Source organism: Pyrgilauda ruficollis, unplaced genomic scaffold, assembly GCF_017590135.1.
Source record: "Pyrgilauda ruficollis isolate IOZ18807 unplaced genomic scaffold, ASM1759013v1 scaffold247, whole genome shotgun sequence".
Lineage (NCBI taxonomy): Eukaryota > Metazoa > Chordata > Aves > Passeriformes > Passeridae > Pyrgilauda > Pyrgilauda ruficollis.
In genome coordinates, this window is record NW_024523789.1 from 117,609 (window position 1) to 139,282 (window position 21,674).

At 54.3% G+C, this 21,674-nt stretch overlaps 1 protein-coding gene across 2 annotated transcripts in view; it reads right to left on the reverse strand.

The window, feature by feature from the left end:
- Positions 1-9,594: 9,594 nt before the first annotated feature.
- Positions 9,595-21,674, reverse strand: part of CDK18 (cyclin dependent kinase 18) — a 32,945-nt gene continuing 20,865 nt past the window's right edge. The window contains exons 4-17 of one of the 2 annotated variants that reach the window (XM_041470517.1): positions 18,511-18,659; positions 16,891-17,016; positions 15,615-15,671; positions 15,276-15,390; positions 15,078-15,172; positions 14,943-15,005; positions 14,512-14,635; positions 14,312-14,432; positions 13,164-13,261; positions 12,030-12,135; positions 11,798-11,840; positions 11,405-11,495; positions 10,631-10,708; positions 9,595-10,406 (exon numbers count right to left, since the gene is read on the reverse strand). In XM_041470517.1, coding sequence (XP_041326451.1) covers positions 10,372-10,406; positions 10,631-10,708; positions 11,405-11,495; positions 11,798-11,840; positions 12,030-12,135; positions 13,164-13,261; positions 14,312-14,432; positions 14,512-14,635; positions 14,943-15,005; positions 15,078-15,172; positions 15,276-15,390; positions 15,615-15,671; positions 16,891-17,016; positions 18,511-18,659 — 1,301 coding nt within the window. In that variant the 3' untranslated portion in view covers positions 9,595-10,371. The remainder of the gene's footprint in view (positions 10,407-10,630; positions 10,709-11,404; positions 11,496-11,797; positions 11,841-12,029; positions 12,136-13,163; positions 13,262-14,311; positions 14,433-14,511; positions 14,636-14,942; positions 15,006-15,077; positions 15,173-15,275; positions 15,391-15,614; positions 15,672-16,890; positions 17,017-18,510; positions 18,660-21,674) is intronic. The other variant, XM_041470518.1, reaches the window with a different exon arrangement.

Sequence of the window (21,674 nt, forward strand, 5' to 3'; positions counted from 1 at the left end):
AATTCCAGCTCCTGGGAGTACCAGGGTGCCATCTCCCGGGAATATCAGAGTGCCAGCTCCCAGGAATATCAGAGTGCCAGCTCCTGGGAATGTCAGAATTCCAGCTCCTGGGAATACCAGGGTGCCATCTCCCGGGAATATCAGAGTGCCAGCTCCCAGGAATATCAGAGTGCCAGCTCCTGGGAATGTCAGAATTCCAGCTCCTGGGAATACCAGGGTGCCATCTCCCGGGAATATCAGAGTGCCAGCTCCCAGGAACATCAGGCCCTTCCATCAGGGCTGACACAACCCATGCAGGATCTGCTTGCAAATAAGCCCCGAGGCGTGGGTGGGTTTAGTCAGCACAAGAACACCCAGATCCCTCCTGGTTCCACAGAAATGCAGCTCCTCTCCCTGGAGGGAGCTCATCAAAATGCAAGCCACAGGGCTCCGAGGAGATGCAAGCCCCGAATTAGCTCCACGAGGAGGCACTTCCAGGCTGTTTTCCAAACTGGAATCAATGTTGTGCTTGCACTGAATTAAAACACCCCCAGTTCTGCCCTTGCTGCAGGCTGCAGAGTGAAACCATGAATGGAAGGAGGGCAGGGCTGCAGCCACAGCGTCCCTGGTGAGCTCCAGAGGGTCCAAGTGGCCTTTGGGAAACATCTTCCTTTGGTTTTTCCATGGCCTTGCACATTCCTGGGGCAGAAAGGATTTTCTGAGGTATATAAATTGTTCTTTTCAACCAGAGGAGCAGTGTTTTATCGTGCTGGGTCCTGCTTGCAGTGACTGCAGAGCTCCAGCCCCGATTTGTTGTGCTGTTGGAATCACCTCTCAGCCCAGGCTCAACACAGTGGGGAAATCCAGCTCTAAAAATAAATTTTCTAAGGGTTCCCTTGGGGTGGAACCACCTGAGGTCCCACAGGACAGCAGATTCCTGGAGCTCCTCCAAGGCTTTCCCCAGTGTTTGGGTTGGCAGCTTGGCCAAGGACTTGGAGCTCAGATGTTGGGGAAGTTTTCCCTGTCCCCCTTTAGGGCAAACTGGAGCTGAGAGACCCCTAAAACCCCAAGAGTTACCCCAGCAGCCACATGTGATGGGTCCATGTGTATTTGGAGATGGGATCAAACAAAAATCCCAGCGCCACCCAAAGCCTGAGCTGATAAGAAAATAACTCTGAACCACTGAACCTGCTTGAGAAATTCCTGAGAACACAGAAAACTCCGTGTCTGAGGGGCTGGCTGCAGGAAAGATGCTCAGCAGAGCAGAGAGACAGAGAGAGGGAGTGTCCACCTCATGTGTTTCGGGGTCAGGAGCTCCCAGACGGGCAGGTTTGGGGAGCTTGGCTCCAATTCTAGGTCAAATACGAGCCCGAAGTCTCGGCCTGGTTGTGGCAGAGCTCGTCAGCCTTTTCTGGAGGAGGAAGTGCTGCCCTCCAGATCCCTCCCTCCCAGCTGGAATGACTCCCACACCCACTGCCCTGCAGCTGCCGCCCGCTGCTTCCTCCTTTGCAGCCCTAAATCCCTGCCAGGGAGGGCAGCTGGGGTGGCACAGCCAGGCTGAGCCCCCAAAAATGGGAGGGAAGGGAGGATGGAAGGGATGGATGGACAGGGATGGAAGGACAGGAATGAAGGACAGGGATGAAGGACAGGAATGGATGGACAGGGATGGAAGGGAAGGGATGGAAGGGCAGGGATGAAGGACAGGAATGAAGGGCAGGAATGGATGGACAGGGACGGATGGACAGGGATGGATGGACAGGGACGGAAGGACAGGGACGGATGGACAGGGATGGATGGACAGGGATGGAAGGACAGGGACAGAAGGACAGGGATGGATGGACAGGGATGGATGGACAGGGATGGAAGGACAGGGATGGATGGACAGGGACGGATGGACAGGGATGGATGGACAGGGACGGATGGACAGGGAGGGATGGACAGGGACAGATGGACAGGGAGGGATGGACAGGGATGGAGGGACAGGGATGGATGGATAGGGATGGAAGGACAGGGATGGATGGACAGGGATGGATGGATAGGGATGGAAGGACAGGGATGGATGGACAGGGATGGATGGACAGGGACGGATGGACAGGGAGGGATGGACAGGGACAGAAGGACAAGGATGGAAGGGCAGGGATTGAAGGACAGGGATGGAAGGATTTAGTATCAAAGGCATCCCAGAACATTGGGGAGAGAATGACGTATCTGGCTCCATCTTATTAGAAGGCTGATTAATTATTTTTTTATACTATATTACATACATTTAAACTGAATTTGTAAGCGCTTACCCTGCACACAGCTGCACAGTGCTGCACTCAATTCTGTGACTGTTCTGTGACTCTCTTGTGACTCTCCAGACACACACACACACACTCTTGGCCCTGACAGGCCCAGGGAACAGAACACCATCACTCTGGGTAAATCATTTCCATATTGTCGTTTACTTTGGTACAACACAGGCGCAGCAAATGATAAGAACTGCGTTTTTCCTTTCTCTGAGGTTCAGAGAATGTGAAACCCAGAAATATTCTTGGGAAAAATTGTGCCTTGCTTTTCTCTGTGAAGAGAAATGTGGCAACAGAAGGACACCCAAATCACCCTGCTGTGGGAGATCCAGGACTCCTGTACAATTAACTAATATGGTTAAGCAGAAGCTGTTTATTGTTTACATTACACACACTTCTATGGATTCTACAAATGACTGGGTACACAATTCTTGATTGGTGATTTTGTCGTGTTCTCTCATTTCCTGCCTCTGTTTCTCAGTATCCGTGGTTGCAGTCTAGGTGTTTTACAGTCTTCTGCTATCCAGTTTTTGTGGTCTTGGTGTTTGGTTTCTCAGCTTCTTGGTTCTTATTTTAGCACAGTTGATGTCTTGGTAACTTTGATGGATTTTCCAGAGAGAAAATTCTGAGAAATTCTAAGAGAATTCTGCTAAGAACTGTTACGAGCGGCATGGCTGGTGCTCTGAGGCCTGAGTTGTTCAGATACAACATCCCACAATTCCTGCAAGATCCCACAACTCCTACAACATCCCACAATTCCTGCAACATCCCACAATTCCTGCAAGATCCCACAATTCCTACAAGATCCCACAACTCCTACAAGATCCCAAAATTCCTACAAGATCCCACAACTCCTACAAGATCCCACAATTCCTGCAACATGCTACAATTCCTGCAAGATCCCACAACTCCTACAACATCCCACAATTCCTACAAGATCCCACAGTTCCTGCAAGATCCCACAGTTGCCGCATCACCCCAGGGAGGGCAGCGGGTGTCACACCCAGGGACCCCGCAGCATCCCTGCAGCACCGCTGGGGACATTTGGGAACATCTGGGAGGCAGGAGGGGGCACGGGGTGCAGGGCAGGCTCCGGATCCGGCCCTGCCAGCTGCAGGAACGAGGGTGGCAGATGGAAGAACTGGTTTGGCAAACAGCTCCTTCCTGGGACCTGCCCTGGGCAGCCCGGAGGTGACTCAGCTGGGCGGGGGGGAGGGGATGCAGGGAATTGTCCCTGTCCCAAATCCCCACTGGCTCCGGCCCCAAAAACCCTACAGACCCCCCAAAAACCTCACAGATCCTCCAAAAACCTCACAGATCTGCCAAAGACCCCACAAACCCCCCAAAGACCCCCCAGATGCCCCAAAGACCCAACAGATCTCCCAAAGATCCTGTCACCCTGTTTTTTGAAGTTCTTTAAAGCCTTCTGATGTTTACATTCCTGTTATGAAATTTTTAACTCACTTTATGTCAATAATTCGTTGTTTTGCATTCTTTTGTGGAGGAGGAGAAACTTGATGGGCTGCTGGTCTGTCCAGCGTCATTGGAGAGGTGGCACTGTCACCCTCCAATCCACTGTCACTTTTGGAAATCTAGAAATGTTGGAGTCCCAAATTAAACATCTTGCTTTTTTACCTTGGAGATGCCGGTGTCCACACGGTTTTATTTTGTGTCCTAAAGCAACAAGACCCCCCCAGATCCCCCAAAGATCCCTCAAAGACCCCACAGATCTTCCAAAGACCCCACAAAGACCCAACAGATCCCCCAAAGACCCCACAGATGCCCAAAGACCCCACAAAGACCCCACAGATCCCCCAAAAACCCCACAGATGCCCCAAAGACCCCACAAATCCCCCCGAGCCCAGCCTGGCTCTCCCACCCCCCTGCAATTCCGGGGGTTCTCCCCAGGAATGCTGCACCACAGGAATATCCCAAAGGGTCCCCAGCTGGGTGTCCCCGATCCCAGGGGCATTTAGCAGCTGGATTTGCGGGAAAAGGGAATTTTTTTCTCCCCAGAATTAGTGGGAACAGTTTGTCCCTCGTTTCTTCCCCAGCTCTGTCCCACAGCCTGGGCAGGGCCGGGCAGCTTTGGCTTTATTTGCCCGGCAGGGCTGTGCCAATGTTTGTTCAGGGCCTGGGATCCCTGCAAGGACACCAGGGACGTTTTCCCTGCTCCGGGGTTTCCTGGCAAAGCTCCTTTTGCGTGGCATTCACATTGTCTGAAATAATCCCCTCACCCAGGGTTTTTCTCCTGGGAAGCTGAGAAGCCTCAGAGAAAAAGGAAAACAATTTTTGTCTCATTTGCTTCTCCTGTGTTGTGCTCACAAGTGGAATGTGTTTGGGGATGGTTCACCCACAGGTGATTGTTTCATTGGGTTCTGCTGTGAATTAATTTGACTCTTTGGCCAATTGGGGCCAAGCTCTGGAAAGAGTCACGAGTTTTCATTATTATCTTTTCATCTTCTATTATTATTATTATTATTATTATTATTATTAGTCAGCAATAGTAATAATAACAATGTTTCTAGATTATAGCATGTAACATCATATAGTATATTAATATAGTATATTAATTTATTATATAATATTATATTGTTTGTTATTTAATATATAATTTTTATTATTATGTATTAATTTTTTCATTATTATCTTTAAAAAAATCTTTTATAATCTTTTACGATTTGTCTGTATTCTTTCTGTATTCTTTAGCAGAGTTTAGCACAGCATTCTTTAATATCATACAAATCATAAAACAATAAATTAGCCTCCTGAGAACGCGGAGCCAGGTGCATCACTCCTCCTGCCACGGGGATCCCTGCAAGTGCAATCCTTTTGTGCTCAGAATCCCGGCAGGGAGAGGGGCTGGAGGGGGCACGGGATGAGCCAGCTGCTTTCCCTGGAACCCATCCTCCACTGCCCACCCTCCTTCGACCCCAAAAAACCCCACATCCTTCTCCTGTCAAAATAAAAAAAAAGAGGAAAAATTGTATCTTTTACAAACCCATCCCATACTCCATGAATTTTCCTTAGGACAATCCAACAGATCAGATGGAAAAACCCAACCAAAACATTGGAAAACCTTGGGAAAATGCTATTTAGTTCATTTTTTTTTGTTTATTTCTGTGTAAGGAGAGAAAAAAGAAGCACAAAATCATCTGAATAAAGAGAAATAGAAATCATATTAAAAATCTTTTAAAAAAATAGAAATCTTATAAAAATCTTAAATATAAAAAGAAAAATATTTTTCATCTGAAAAAGAAAAATAGAAATATTTTTCTATTCTATTTCTATTTTTCTGAAATAGAAAATTTGAAATATTCTTATAAAATATAGCCAAGAGACTGACAAATGGATAAAATCCTTTATTATCATTATTTATTTTTTGTACCTTTCCATTTATTCCAGAAAAACTTTCTCTCTCTCTCCCTCCCTCTCTCTCTATACATATATAAAAATCATTACTTCTTTCGGAATAAATCCTTAAAATCATTTATTTTAAAACAAACATTTTTTTTTTTGTACAGCACTAGTTAAATACATTTATTTATTCTCAGTTTTCTGCCAACGAATCACCCCAGAGAACATTCACAGTTTGGGGATCCATCCTGGCCCCTTCCATCGATTTCTCCTGCTGGAGGATGCTGAGGGTGGAGGAAGGCAATGAGGAAATGTGGAATTTTTTATTATTTGTGCTCAGACACGGCTTACAGGGATCCAAAATCCAATTTTACACCATTTGAGTGTCCAGATGTGCAGCACAGCTGGAAATCAGGTGGAAAAACCCAAACAAAATATTGGAAAACCTCGGGGAAAATGCTCCTTAATTCCATTTTTTTTCATCTTGTGTTTAAGGAAGAAGGGAAAAAAACCCATTTGTTTTGTCCTGGATCTCCAAAACCCAAAGGAATTTTGTTGTTTGACTTCTCCACATGGATCTGTTGGGCCAGGAAAGGAGGATCCATGTGGGAATGGAGGGATGGGATGGAATGAACTGCTCTGCCCCCAAGTGTTGTTGTTGTCCCAAAGCCTGACCTCGCTCTGCACATTGATTTAATTCTATTCCTTCACCCAACCATCAGCTGGCCAGACAAAAGAATACCAGGAATACACATTTCCTGAGGGCACAGCCAAAAATCCCGCTTTCTGCTAAGAAAAAAAAAAAAAAAAGGGAAAAAATTCCAAGAAAAACGAGTCCAAGACAAAGCAACGACTTCCTTTGGCCTGCCAGGAGCAGCGGCTGCTGCAGGACGTGGTGGATGGGAGAATCCATGAAATGAGGGGGAAAAAATGCTGGAAAACCACGGAAATTCCCAACATTTTCATGAAAATTCCAATTGGCGCTCCAAAACCTGGGAAATCCTGCCCAGGGATGGGGTTTTATAGGGATGGGGCATCCAGAGGGTTTCTCTCCCCCTAAATCCAGCCTAAAAGGGCTGGAATGTTATGCCAGGGTTGGAAAAGTGGGATTTAATTCCAGGATTTAATCCCTGCCAGCCTCCAGCCCCGTTTTTGGGTTTGGGTTTGTTTTTTTTTTTTCCCCCAGCTGTGGAGATCAGAGCGTGGCACCAAATATTTACACTCCAAGTGGGAATCAAATACCCATGAAATGCCTGGGATAAAAGGGGTTATCTGGAATTGGGGCTGCTGGGAGCTGATCAGTAACGGGGGGATTGGAACCCTCTGGAATTCTCTGGAATGACGTCAAGTTGGGGGGTTCTGGGCGTTATTCCAGAGGGGAAAAATAAAAAAAAAATCTGGCAAAAAATTCCTTGGGAAAGCTGGAATTCTAAAGAAAGGAATGTTCCACTCCATAAAAAAAAGTTTAGGAGGGAAGAAATTCCCGTTTTTCCCGGGTTTTGGGTGTTGCCAAATGTTGGGAATTCTCTCATGAGGTGGAAACCCTAACCCTAACCCCCACCCTTTTGGGGGGATTTCTAGGGAAAAAGAGAAAGGCTGTGCAAGGATAAACAGGAGCCTGCAGGGCTTTTCCTGATCCTGGGAATGCTGTCCTGGCTCTGTGGGATTCTCCCAGCAGTTTTCCTTGCCCTTCAGCAGGAATATTGGATCTGGATCTGAGTATCCCCCGTGGGAATGTGGCATGGCTCAGCTGGGCACCAGCGCCCCTGGAAGTTCATTCCCACTCTCAGGGTGTGGGAATGGGAAAAACGAGCAGGAAAACTGAGCAAAGAGAGGTCAGGGGTGTCCTGGGTGGTGCAGGGAGGGTTCCTGCCCTGATCCAGGCTCTGCGCCCCTGGGAACACCAGGATTCCTTCCTGCTGAGCTCCTGACAGGAGCCCTGGGAAGGGCAGCTCTGGTGCCAAGGAAATTCCTCTGTGGGAGGAAAGATGGCACTGGGAGAGCTCAGCCCGGCTCCAGCTGCAGGAGGGAACCACGGAAAAAAGGAACCAGGAAAAGAGGGAACCAGGAGAGACAAGGAAAAGAGGGAACCAGGAGGGACCAGGGAAAAATGGAATTAGGAGAGACCAGGGAAAAATGGAATTGGGAGAGACCAGGAAAAGAAGGAACCAGGAGGGACCAGGAAAAGAGGGAATCAGGAGGGAACAAGGAAAAAGGGAGTCAGGAGACACAAGGAAAACACGGCCCCGAATGCGTCACTGGGGGCTGGGGGCTGTCCCTGCTCTTCCCCATCCCCTGGAATCAATTAGGGAACAATTCGGGCTGGAAATACCGGGAAGGGAACAGAGCAGGGATGGGCAAACCTCAAACAATGCAGACGTCTGGAGACTCGTCTGGGACAGAGCTCTGGTGGCACCGGGGAGCTCCCGGGGAGCTCCGGGCGCTGGCACCGGCAGGAGCGCCCCGGGGAGCTCCAGGCTCGCCTCATTTTCCCTCCCACTGAGCATTTCCCAAGGACTGCTGGAGGAATCACTCCCTGCTCCAGGAGGGAACAGCCCCATGGAGAGACGAGCAGGAAAACTGAGCAAAGAGAGGTCAGGGGTGTCCTGGGTGGTGCAGGGAGGGTTCCTGCCCTGATCCAGGCTCTGCTCCCCTGGGAACACCAGGATTCCTTCCTGCTGAGCTCCTGACAGGAGCCCTGGGAAGGGCAGCTCTGGTGCCAAGGAAATTCCTCTGTGGGAGGAAAGATGGCACTGGGAGAGCTCAGCCCGGCTCCAGCTGCAGGAGGGAACCACGGAAAAAGGGAACCAGGAAAAGAGGGAACCAGGAGGGACCAGGGAAAAATGGAATTAGGACAGAGCTCTGGTGGCACCGGGGAGCTCCCGGGGAGCTCCGGGCGCTGGCACCGGCAGGAGCGCCCCGGGGAGCTCCAGGCTCGCCTCATTTTCCCTCCCACTGAGCATTTCCCAAGGACTGCTGGAGGAATCACTCCCTGCTCCAGGAGGGAACAGCCCCATGGAGAGCTGGAGCCCGGAGCCAAGTGCCAGTCCTGGTCCTGGGTGCCAGTCCCGGTCCCGGGTGCCAGTCCTGGTTTCCAGTCCCGGTGCCAGATGCCAGTCCTGGTCCCAGGTGCCAGTCCCAGCTCCAGGAGTCCGTGCCACATCCAGAGGGAGCTGATCCCCCAGGAGAGCCAAGCCCACGGCGTGAGCATGGCAGAGCAGAGGGGCTCCGTGCCCTGCTCACACCCTGCCAGGCTGGGGGGCAGAGCTGCGGCAGGGATGGATTTATCCCCGAAGTGTCTGGAGAGGGAAAACCCCCCTGGGGCAGCAGCAAAGCTCTGTGAGCACCGATCCTGCCCAGCCTGGGCACGGCTGAGGGGTTTGAGGGGCCGAGGGGTTTGAGGGGCCGAGGGGTTTGAGGGGCTCTGCGCTGCTCCCCGGGGCTGTTTCTGGTGCCCACAGCCGAGCCGGGGGATGGTTGGCACCTCTCCCCCTTCCCTGCGGGCACAGGCGGGCGTGAGCAGCGCTGCGGGATCGGGCTGTGCCACAGGGGGGGCTCAGAGCTGTGACAGAGGGGGACATGAGCCCTGAGAGCCCCCCGGGATTCCTCCTGCTCCGTGGGCTCTGTGCGGATGGGAATGGGGCTGCTCCATCCCCCCGTGCCCGGGAGGGGCCGGTCCCGCTGGGCACAGCCCTGCCAGGGGAGCTGCAGCCGTGCCAGGCCCTGCCCGGGCCCGGGACAGCCCAGCTTGGGAAAGGGACTGGGAGAGGCTGGGGGGAGCAGGGACAGCCCAGTTTGGGAGCAGGGATATCCCAGTTTGGGAGCAGGGATATCCCAGTTCGGGAGCAGGGACAGCCCAGTTCGGGAGCAGGGATATCCCAGTTTGGGAGCAGGGACAGCCCAGTTCGGGAGCAGGGATATCCCAGTTTGGAAGCAGGGATATCCCAGTTTGGAAGCAGGGACAGCCCAGTTTGGGAGCAGGGACATCCCAGTTTGGAAGCAGGGATATCCCAGTTTGGAAGCAGGGATATCCCAGTTTGGGAGCAGGGATATCCCAGTTTGGGAGCAGGGACAGCCCAGTTTGGGAGCAGGGATATCCCAGTTTGGAAGCAGGGATATCCCAGTTTGGGAGCAGGGACAGCCCAGATTGGGAGCAGGGACTGGGAGAGGCTAGGGGAGCAAGGGGGAATTCTGGCTGCTCCACCCTCAGCTGGATTTGGGTACCAAAACAGGGAGGGGAAAGGGGGTTCTGCAGGCAGAGGTGAAATACTGGGGGGCTGCTCTGGTTCCTGTGCCCAGATGTGCCCCAGATGTGCCCCAGATGTGCTCCAGGTGCTCCCAGTGCCAGGCCAGGCCGTGCCCAGCAGTCCTAACGTGGTCTCCCAAAAAACCAGGGGGTGCAGGGCAGCTTGTCTGAGCAAAGGGGCATTTCCTGCAACTCCTGCCTGGGCCAAACCCCGCAGATCCCCACCCTGAACCTCCAAACCCCACAAATCCCCAACCCTGAGCCCCCAAACCCCACAAATCCCCCCCTGATCCTCCCGGGCAGCACAGGCTCCTCCCTGGAACTCCTCTCGGAGGGGACAACACCAAGACAAGGGGGGGACAAGGCCACAGGTGCATGGAGGGCAGCTCCCGGGGGTTTGGGTCCTGCTGGAGCCGGGAATTCTGCCGAGGGTCGGGTGGGAGCCGCTCCTTTCTCAGCGCTTCCATCGCCATGGCAACCAGGGCAACGCCAGATCCCGGTTTAAAATATGCTCTGCCTCCTGTTCTTGCCGCGGGCTGGGGAGGGGACACAGACACAGGGCTCAGGGGGGCACGGGGGGCTCTGCAGGGTGCTGGGGGGCATTCCGAGCCTGCGGCATTCCCAGAGGAGCCGGCTGTGCCTCAGGAGATGTGCCAACAAAGATGCCCAGGGGTGATTTGTGACTGAAGAGGCGGCAGGGAGCAGGTGTGGGTTTGTCCTGCCCAGAGCTGGGGCAGATCCCGGCCCTGGGCAGCCCTACCTGAGTGCTGGAAGGCTGAGCCTCGCTGGCCGGGGTCCTTCTGGAGCTGGATCTCCTTCAGGGAGAAGATGGAGGCAGCTGGGCAGAGGGGGCAGAGGGAGAGGGGTCAGTGCTGCCCCAGGGGGGCACCTCCACGGAGCTCCTCTGTCAGCGTCCCACCCCATCTCAGCCCACCCAAATTATTATTATTATTGTAATTATTATTATCACCATCATTATCATTATTACTTCCATAATTGTCATTATTATTATAATTATAATTATCATTATCATTATTACTATTACTATTATCATTATGTTATTTTTTGTTATTATCATTAATTGTATTATTATTACTATGACTATTATTATTTTTATTATTAGTTATTATTCATTATTATTGTAATTATCATTAATGTTTTTAATTATTAGTATCATTGTTATTATTTGTTATTACAGTTATTGTCATTAATGGTATTACTATTACTATTATTATTAGTTATTATTAGTTACTATTTCTTATTATAGTTATTATCATTAATTGTATAATAATGACTATTACTATTATTATTAGCTATTATTATAATTAATTTTAAATAATATGTTGTTTTGTTATTATCAATAATCTTAATATTAATATTAATATTGATATTAATATTAATATTAATATTAATATTTATTCCTCCTCGCTCCCACAGCCATCAGCTCCTGCCCACCCTGCTGCAGAGGCTCCTCTGAGGGGCAGGGGGGTGCTGGGGGTCCCTCTGGAGCCCTTTGGGGGGCAGCAGCACTTACTGTCAGGCAGGAGGTGCACGCGCTCGCCCAGGCTCCTGAAGTAGGGGTGCTGCAGGGCTGCCTCGGCTGAGATCCGGCCCTTGGCTCTGTACTGCACAGAGCCCCGAGAAAAGCCATCAAAACTCATTTACACCACACATCTGGGCACCTCTGTGCATTTACACCACACATCTGGGCACCCCTGCACGTTTATATCACACATCTGGGCACCTCTCTACATTCACCTCACACATTTGGGCACCTCTCTACATTTGCCTCACACATCTGGGCACCTCTGCCCATCCCAGCAGTGCCACCCACCCACCCTGTGGCCCTGCCCTGCTCCAAGTGTCCCTTCCCTTCCCTTCCCTTCCCTTCCCTTCCCTTCCCTTCCCTTCCCTTCCCAGCACTCACCAGGAGCAGATTTGTCAGCAGGTCAACGCCTTCCGAGTCCAGCCTGGGAGAGAGGGGAAATAAAACCAAAACTGCACCAAGGTTGCACCAAGGAGGCTGCAATAACCACAGGGAGGGACGAGTGGCACTGCAGCCTCGAGCCCCACGAGGAGAAAACGAGCCTGGGCTGCCCGGGCTGCCCTTCACACCCCTCAAACCGCCCAATCTTTATCTGCCCCTGCTCCTGGGGTACCTTGGGGCGTGATTTAGCAGTGGCTGGGCTCGGTACTGGCTGAAGTTGTAAGCCTTGAACTCCTCGTTGGACGTTATCCCAGGCCAGGTGTCCTCGGTGGGGGTTCCTGTGGGGGCAGAGGGGACCTGCCATGGGCACTGGGTGTGATGGAAATCTTCAGAGTGTCCCCGAGAGAGGGCACGGATGTCCCCAGGGGCTGGCAGTGCCAGCAGGGAGCCTCTCATCCTTACACCTGTGCCAGCCTGGAGGGGGCTGCAGGCAGCTTCTGTCCATGCCAGCTGACCCCTGCCCACCCCAGCCATGCGTGCCCACCTCAGCCCATGTCAGCCCATCCCTGCCTGTTCCATCCCACCCCTTCTGACCCCATCCCACCCCTTGTCATTCCTGCCTGCCCCATTCCATCCTCATTCATTCCTGCAACGCCAGTCCACCCCATCCCACCCCTGCTCCCTCCTTCCCACTGCATCCCACCCAACCCTAACCTCATCCCACCCTATCCCTGTTCATCCCGTCCCATCCCATCCCATCCCATCCCATCCCATCCCATCCCACCGCGGGCAGGCAGTGCCGGTGCCGCTCCCGGAGCCGTTCCCGGTGCCGCGGGCAGGCAGTGCCGGTGCCGCTCCCGGTGCCGCTCCCGGTGCCGCGGGCACGCAGTGCCGGTGCGGTTCCCGGAGCCGCGGGCAGGCAGTGCCGGTGCCGTTCCCGGTGCCGTTCCCGGTGCCGCGGGCAGGCAGTGCCGGTGCCGCTCCCGGTGCCGCTCCCGGTGCCGCGGGCAGGCAGTGCCGGTGCCGCTCCCGGTGCCGCTCCCGGTGCCGCGGGCAGGCAGTGCCGGTGCCGCTCCCGGAGCCGTTCCCGGTGCCGCGGGCAGGCAGTGCCGGTGCCGCTCCCGGAGCCGTTCCCGGTGCCGCGGGCAGGCAGTGCCGGTGCCGTTCCCGGTGCCGCTCCCGGTGCCGCGGGCACGCAGTGCCGGTGCGGTTCCCGGTGCCGCGGGCAGGCAGTGCCGGTGCCGTTCCCGGTGCGGTTCCCGGAGCCGCGGGCAGGCAGTGCCGGTGCCGTTCCCGGTGCCGTTCCCGGTGCCGCGGGCAGGCAGTGCCCTCGCGCGGGGACGCGGGCTCAGCGCACGGCGCTCACCCAGCAGGCGGAAGATGAGGTGCAGCTCCTCCTTCACCGTGGAGCCGGGGAACATCGGCCGGCCCGTCACCATCTCGTAGTGGATGCAGCCGACCCCCCTAAAGCGCCGGGGACACCCCGGGGTCAGGAGGGACAAACCCGCGGGTGGCGCCGGTGGAGCGGGATCGGCTCCTGGAGTGGATCCGCTCCCACCGGGGTGGGGATGGCACGGACTGGACCCCGAGTCCCAGGGGATGGGGAAAACAGCTCTGGGAGAGCCCTGGGACATAGGGACAGGGAAATCTGCACCGGGAGAGCCTGGGGACATGGGGACAGGGAAATCTGCTCTGGGAGAGCCTGGGGACATAGGGACAGGGAAATCTGCACCGGGAGAGCCTGGGGACAGGGAAAACAGCTCTGGAAGAGCTGGGGGACATGGGGACAGGGAAAACAGCTCTGGGAGAGCCCTGGGACATGGGGACTGGGAAAGCAGCTCTGGGAGAGCCCTGGGACATGGGGACAGGGAAATCTGCTCTGGGAGAGCTCTGGGGACAGGGAAAACAGCTCTGGGAGAGCCTGGGGACACGGGGACAGGGAAGTCTGCTCTGGGAGAGCCTGGGAACATGGGGACAGGGAAATCTGCACTGGGAGAGGCCTGGGGACACGGAGACAGGGAAAACAGCTCTGGGAGAGCCTTGAGGACAGGGAAATCTGCACTGGGAGAGCCCCAAACCCTCTGGTGTAAAAAGCATCAGGGGACAAGAACAGCTCTGGAAGAGCCCCCAAACTCTGATCTTAACAGCCCCACAGAAAACTGCTTTCAGGAGCGCCAGGAACAGGGAAATCTGCACTGGGAAAGCTCTGGGGACAGGGAAATCTGCCCTAGGAGAGCCCCAAACCCTCCGGTGTAAAAAGCCTCAGGGGACAGGGAAAATGTTCTGGGAGAGCTCTGGGGACAGGGAAATCTGCACTGGGAGAGCCCCAAACCCTCCGGTGTAAAAAGCCTCAGGGGACAGGGAAAACTGTTCTGGGAGAGCTCTGGGGGTGGGGAAAACAGCCCTGGGAGAGCCCCCCACCCTCTGTGGTACCCAGCACGGTGAGGATGAGGATGGAAACGCCCGACCCCTCCTGGAGAGCCCGGGGAGCTCGCGGGGAGCTCGGTGCCTCACCACATGTCGATGGGTGTGGAGTACTCGGTGGATCCCAGCAGGACGTCGGGGGGCCGGTACCAGAGCGTCACCACCTCGTTGGAGTAGGTTTTTGTGGGGACAGACTTGGCCCTGGCTAATCCTGAGGGCAGGAGGGACACACATCAAGGAGCTGCCCCTTTTTTCCCAATCCTGCATCGCCCCTGGAGGGCTTCACCTACCAAAATCAGCCAGCTTGAGCTCCCCTCGCTCGTTGATGAGCAGGTTCTGGGGTTTGAGGTCTCGGTGCAGGATTTTCCTGCCGTGGCAATAAGCCAGGCCACGGAGCAGCTGGAACATGAAGATCTGCAGGGAGGAGGAGGAGGATTTAAGAGGAGGGTGCATTTAGGACTAAAACTCATCCTGCTTTGAGGAATCTGGTTGTTGTGGGCAGGAAAGACCCCTCGGAGCTGTGCTGTGGGAAGTGTCACGGAATGGGACGAGCGAAGTGTGCAGGTGCAGTGATTTTATTTGGGGTGGAAACGCTGGGGGAGCCTCAGGAAGGGCAAAGGGAGCAAGAACTGAAGGGTGAAGGGACCTCCAGCCTCCCCCAGCCCCACAACCCCCCCACCCAGGACGAGGAACAGGGGAGGGGTCCCTGCATGCCCCTCACCTTCACATTGTGCACACTCATCAGGTTCCCGCAGTTCTCCAGGTACTGCTTGAGGTCGTTGTCCTGCAGCGGGAAGAACACGTCAGTCTGTCCTTCCCTCGTCCCCCCAGCCCCCAGAGGAGCCCCCAGACCCACCAGGTACTCGAAGACGAGGGTGAGGCAGCGCTCGGTGTGGATGATGTCGTGCAGGGTGACGATGTTGGCGTGCTTGAGGTTCTTCAGCAGCGACACTGCGGGGACAGCGGCGTTGGGGCAGCAGGACCCGGGGCTGGGCACGGGCACAGCCACCCCAAACCCTCCTGGGAGCCTGGGGGAGGCCCCTCCCGGCCTCACCTTCCCGGATGGCCGTGCACGGAGCGCCCTCCTCGTGCTCCAGGCGGATTTCCTTCAGCGCCACCAGGTTCTCCGTCAGCTTGCTGCGGCCCTTGAACACCGTGGCGTAGGTGCCCTGGCAGGGGACAGGGGACAGGGGACATTTCCCAGGGTGGCACAGCACTGGTGTCCCCAAAACATTTGGAGGAAGGACCATTTGAGGTGACAGCAGCAGGGCTGAGCTCCACGAGAAAGACTCGCTCTGAAAATTTCTGGATATTGAAGAGTTTTGCCCTTTGTGCTTCGAGCTGCCCTTTGAGTTTCATTGAATTCCTTACAGGGGTGTCACAGACTACTCACCTCTCCCAGTTTGTCCAGTTTAATGTAGGTTTCCAGCTTCCCAAAGCCAATATCTGACTGTGAGAGAGAAAGGAAAACATCACTGGGGAGGAGGGAGCCTCACCCAGGGATGGCTTCACCTCCAGAAGGGTTTCCAGGGACACTGGGCAGTGACAATTGGGATTTTTACTCCATTTACTGCCCAAACCCTCTGTGTATCCCGGGAAAAGCCGTTCTGAGCAGGGGAGTGAAGGTGCTGGAACCCAAGTTGCTGCACAACCCCCAGAGCCACATTCCTTATTCATGAGGGGCTCATGAATATTAATGACACATCGCCCTGGCTTTGTTTTATTGATCAGACAGCACAGGCAGGTAAATTCCAGCTCTCCTTCCCCCTTCCCTCCTCTGAAAGGGCACCTTGGGTCCCAAAATGCCTCCTGAGGCCTGGCTGAGGTACCTGGGCACCTCTGGGCACACCTGGTGTCTGCACATGGAGATTTTTCTCCTGCTCTGTTGTACACAGTGTTTTTGCTCCTATTTCTGCTGCTGCAGCAAAGGAAGGGAAATGCCACCACTGGAGCCAAGGCTGATTCATTATTTATCCACATTTGCATTTCGGCTGAGCTGCAGGAGGGTTTCCCTCTCCTGCTTTGGGAAGGAGCCAGGCTGAGAGGGCGGCCAGGTGTGCACAGGGGAGGGAGAAGGTGGGAATGGCCCAGCAGGTGCAGGGGAAGGGATGCAGATCTCAGAACTGTGGGATTGCTGAGGGTGGAAAATCCCGGTGGGATCATCGAGTCCCAGCTCTGCCCAATCCCCACCCTGAGCACTCAGTGCCACCTCCAGGGATGGGCACTCCAAACCCCCCTGGGCAGCCCCTTCCAGCCCTTTCCATGAGGAATTCCTGCTGATGTCCAACCTGAGCCTCCCCAGCCCAGCCTGAGGCCGTTCCCTCTCCTCCTGTCCCTGTTCCCTGGGATAAGATCCCAAATCCCCCCCGGCTGTCCCCTCCTGGCAGGGAGTTGTGCAGAGCCACAAATTCCCCCTGAGCCTCCTTTGCTCCAGGCTGAGCCCCTTCCCAGCTCCCTCAGGACTCTCCAAACCCTTCCCAGCTCCCTCAGGACTCTCCAAAACCTTCCCAGCTCCCTCAGCTGCTCCCGGCGCTGCTGGGGCTGTGCAGGCAGGGCTGGGAAGGGGCAGGGACACGAGGGGACCTCAGTGGCACCTGGAGGAGCTGGCACAGCGGGACACGCGGGGGATGCCGTGCCTGGCACTGCCCCCTCTGCTCGGTGCCACTTACGAGGGAGGCCCGGCGGGACATCCTGCTCAGGGGCTTGGGCAGCTCCAGGCTCTCCATCTGCAGCTTCTGCAGGAACTCGGGGGGCAGCCGGATGTCCATGGGCAGCGAGAGGCGCTTGCTGACGTCCTGCAGGGAGGGGACAGAGCACAGGGCGCTGACACGAGGACTTTCGGGGGGAAGAGAGCGGGCAGTGCCATGTCGGCATGATATTTTCTGGGAATGTTGCAGTGTGATTTCATGGTTTACCCCAGAACCCCGGGTTTCTCCCCTGAAGTTTCCCTCCCAGGTGTGTCAATCACCTCTCCTCTCCCCCCCCTGACCCCTGCCGAGCACTGTCTGTCAATCCTGGAATTCTAGAAGGGAATTGGGCAGATTCCAAAGATGCCCCCCAGGGCATCCAGGTGTCCTTTGTCCCTGAGCCCTCCTCTCCCACCTGGCTGGTGGCTCCCTATCCCTTCCCTCTCCCCCAGGTAAAAAGGGCAAGGACACCACGTGCCCGGGCAGTTCTGTTGGAGGAGTTGCTGGATTCAGATGCCTGTGGCCCAAAATAAAAACTCTGGATTGAAACCCTCCATCAGAACCGACTCCTTCCTCCACCATCGCCCTAAAGCTTCCCCGGCACAGGGAGCCTGAGGAGCGACCCTCGACCAGAGGAAGCTCCATCCCGGAGCTCTGGCACGCCTGGGCTTGTCTCCACACTTCCAGCTGTGAGCCACAGCTAGCCAAAGTGTCTCTGGGGCGAAACACCACGGCTGCCACTGTTTGGTTCAGCTGCAGGGGACAGACAAGCCAAGGCACGCCCCGTCCCAGTATTGGTAACACCAATATGGAAAAATCCTCTTTGCCCAGGATTCTTCTCCTGGGAAGCTGAGAAGCCTCAGAGAAAAATGTAAATAATAATTGTCCGATTTGCTTCTCCAGTTTTGCTGCTTTGGAATGTGGCAGGTGCGCGTTTGGTTCCATGTGAATTGTTTTTACTTAATGACCAATCAAAGCCAGCCGTGCTGGACTCGCTGGTCAGTCACGGGTTTTTATTATTCATTTTTTTCTAGCCTTCTGATGTATCTTTTCCTTATAGTTTAGTATAGTTCTAGTATATAACTTCATATAATATAATGTGAAGTCATATAATATAACGTAATTTCATATGATATAATATAATTTCATATGATATAATATAATTTCATATAATATAATTTCATATAATTTAATATTTCATATAATATAATGTAATGTAATGTAATATGATATAATATACTATTATATAATGTAATATAATATAATATAATTAATGTAATATAATTAATGTAATATAATATAATTAATATAATATAATTAATATAATAAATATAATATAATATAATATAATATAATATAATATAATATAATATAATATAATATCAGCCTTCTAAGAATATGCACTCAGATTCATCTCTTCCCTCGTCCTGGAACCCGCACAACCACCACAGTGCCACTCAAGGGAAGGGGGTGGTGGCACACGGCCAGCGCCCCGCGGGAGTCACAGCATGTCAGGGCCCGTGTGTGACACTGCCACGTCCCAAGCCGCAGCCAGCCAGCGGGAGGTGACACCCCGCTGTCCCCAGGTCCCCCGGCACTTGCCTCCATGGAGCAGCGGCGCTGGCCGTGGTTGCGGTAGCGCACGGCGGCCACCGGCGACCGGCCGTGTCCCTCCGGCGGGGACACCGGGCTGCCGTCAGCTGCCACCTCCCTGCCCAGCTGTGCCAGCTGCAGGTGTCCCTGAGCCAGGTCTGGGGACGAAAGGAAAGCAGAGTGAGCTGCGGGAGGGGTGGCAGGAGCGCCGAGGAGGGAGGGCAGGGCAGGGATGCTCCGGGGATGGGGGAATCTCTTCTTCCTTCTCTATGTCCACAGGGAATTCTGCGTTCTGCTCTGGATTCCTGGGGCGTCAGGAAATGCTGAAATCGCTTTAGTACCAGGAGTCCTGTCCCGTTTTTAACAGGATGATGCCAGGGGCTGCTCCCGAGGAGGCAGCACCAAACTGGGCGTGCTGGGAGCCAGGATGGAGCACTGGGGGAGAAAAGGATCAAGCAGGACGGAGCAGCCCATCCCTCCCTTCTCCCAGCTTTGCAGCCATGCTCCAAAAACCCCAAAAATCCCCAGAAATCCCTGCAGACGTTCCCCGGAGCGAGGGGAGCAGTGCAAGTCCCCCGGGAGCGCGCCAGGCTGAGCCCTGCCCTGTCCCTGCCCTGTCCCTGCCCTGTCCCCGGGGCTCAGGCGACAATCCGGGCTCCGGGGATGATCTCACGGCTGAGGAGCGGCACGGAGGGAGGCAGGGCTGATTTTCACGGGGCGCTGAGCAGGGCTGGGACCTGGCTGCGCTTTGCTCGGCTGACGGATGAGAGGTGGCAGGCAAGTGACCTGGCAATGCCATGGGTTTGTGCCACGGGCACGGAGCTGGGGGCTGCCCAGCCCTCACCTCCCTCCGTGCCAGGGGGGTTGAGAGGGGCTGAAACGGCGCCAGGGCTTTTGGGCACACAGTAAAACCCCTCCTCTGCTCCCCGTCCCTCTCCCTCCATCTGTTTTTACAGCAGCAATCAGGAAACGTCCCCTGAATTAACCACAGGTATGAGAATAATGTGGATTAATTCAACCGGACCGAATCTTTTTAACTTCCTCGTTTGCCGAGCGAATTGCAATCAAGGAAAGCAAAGGACATTTAAGGTCTGACTGGACGGAGCCTGAGTAACACCCTGGAAATGTAATTTTGGGTGAATTTGTGCTGTTCCCACAGGTGAAACAAAACCAAAGCTGGGTAGAAGGTGCAACCTGCAAGCCAGCAGCTCTGACTCCAGTGGATCAGAGACAAACTCTTTGTCATATTTGATGTAAAATCAGAGATAAATCCACAACCCGGACACTCCAGTGTGAGAGGAATGGAGGATTTGTCTTTCCAAACAAGCTGTGGGTGTGCTGGTAGATAAAATCAGCACTGAGAAATAAACAATGGGAAGGATTCCACGGATTGATGAATGGAAAAAGATACTTGCTTTTACAAATAAACTTTAGGTTTGATGATAAATGAAACTGGACATTGAAAGATGTAAGAGACAACGGGGAAAAAACCCTAAATTCCATAAGAATTAAAAACTAAAAGGGAGGGTTGTACATTAGAGGGAAATCTCTGGTATCAGGTGTTTCGGGAAGTCTGAATCTCTCAAGTACCTCAGAAATGGGGAAAGAGAGAGGGAAATTGGGATAAAAAGGAGGCTGCATCCTCCAAAAATGGCAGAGACCCCCGGGAATGCCCCATGGCCTCTCCCTTTATTGGAATAAAGTCAAAGCACTCCTCTGTCTCTTCTTTGGACATACATCTCTGATCGTTGTGGATGAATTTCCCTAACAAGTGGATGTTTCCTAACAAAATAATGAGGAAAGGAGGTAAAAATTCACAGAAAGCTGGCAGAGGTGAGGGGAGAGGGGTCTGGGCTGCCCTGGGGCGGGGATGTGCCAGCCCAGCCCTCCCTGCCCTGCCCTGCCACCGGGAGATTCCCAATCCCAAAGGGCTGGAGCTGCCCCCGGGGCTTGCAGGACCCTGCAGGGAGCTCGGGGTGAAGCTGTGAGCTGGCAGGACCTTGTAGGGAGCTCAGTGTGAGGTTGTGAGCTTGCAGGACCTTGCAGGGAGCTCAGTGTGAGGCTGTGAGCTTGCAGGAAGCTCAGTGTGAGGCTGTGAGCTTGCAGGGAGCTCAGTGTGAGGCTGTGAGCTTGCAGGACCCTGCAGGGAGCTCAGGGTGGAGCTGTGAGCTTGCAGGACCTTGCAGGGAGCTCAGGGTGGAGCTGTGAGCTGGCAGGACCTTGCAGGACCTTGCAGGGAGCTCAGGGTGGAGCTGTGAGTGTGCAGGACCTTGCAGGGAGCTCATGGTGGAGCTGTGAGCTGGCAGGACCTTGCAGGACCTTGCAGGGAGCTCAGGGTGGAGCTGTGGGCGGGCAGAATTCATTCCACACGAATTCCGGGGAGCCCTGACACAGAACAGAAGGAGGCTGCTGCCATATCAAAGAGAAGGAAAGCAGTGGGGTTGTGAGCTTGCAGGACCTTGCAGGGAGCTCAGGGTGGAGCTGTGAGCTTGCAGGACCTCGCAGGACCTTGCAGGGAGCTCAGGGTGGAGCTGTGAGCTGGCAGGACCTTGCAGGACCTTGCAGGGAGCTCAGGGTGGAGCTGTGAGCTGGCAGGAGCTGGCAGGACCTTGCAGGGAGCTCAGGGTGGAGCTGTGAGCTGGCAGGACCTTGCAGGGAGCTCAGGGTGGAGCTGTGAGCTGGCAGGACCTTGCAGGACCTTGCAGGGAGCTCAGGGTGGAGCTGTGGGCGGGCAGAATTCATTCCACACGAATTCCGGGGAGCCCTGACACAGAACAGAAGGAGGCTGCTGCCATATCAAAGAGAAGGAAAGCAGCCACAGGCAGCCCTTTTATAAATACACTTAAACTCCTCCTCTGCCAAAACCAGCTTTGATCTCCCAAGGAAAGGGGCCAGGACCCTCCTCTGCCTGCCTGCCTTCCAACTCTCATTCCTTTGCTGAGTGTGAGCTCTCCTCTCCAGGCTCTGAGCTCGGGTTCTTCATCCTCCTTCCTCCCCCTCATCATCATTGCTTCAGGGTTTGGTGCTCCCCAGGTCAGAGCTGGCTCTGGTCTATCCCTTTCCAGCCCAGACACTGAATTTTGGGTGGTCTGGGAGGGCAGAACAGGCTGTAGGTGTTTGGGGGCTGCTGCTGGACGCCCCCAGCTCTTATCAAAGCCACCAAGCCCTGATCC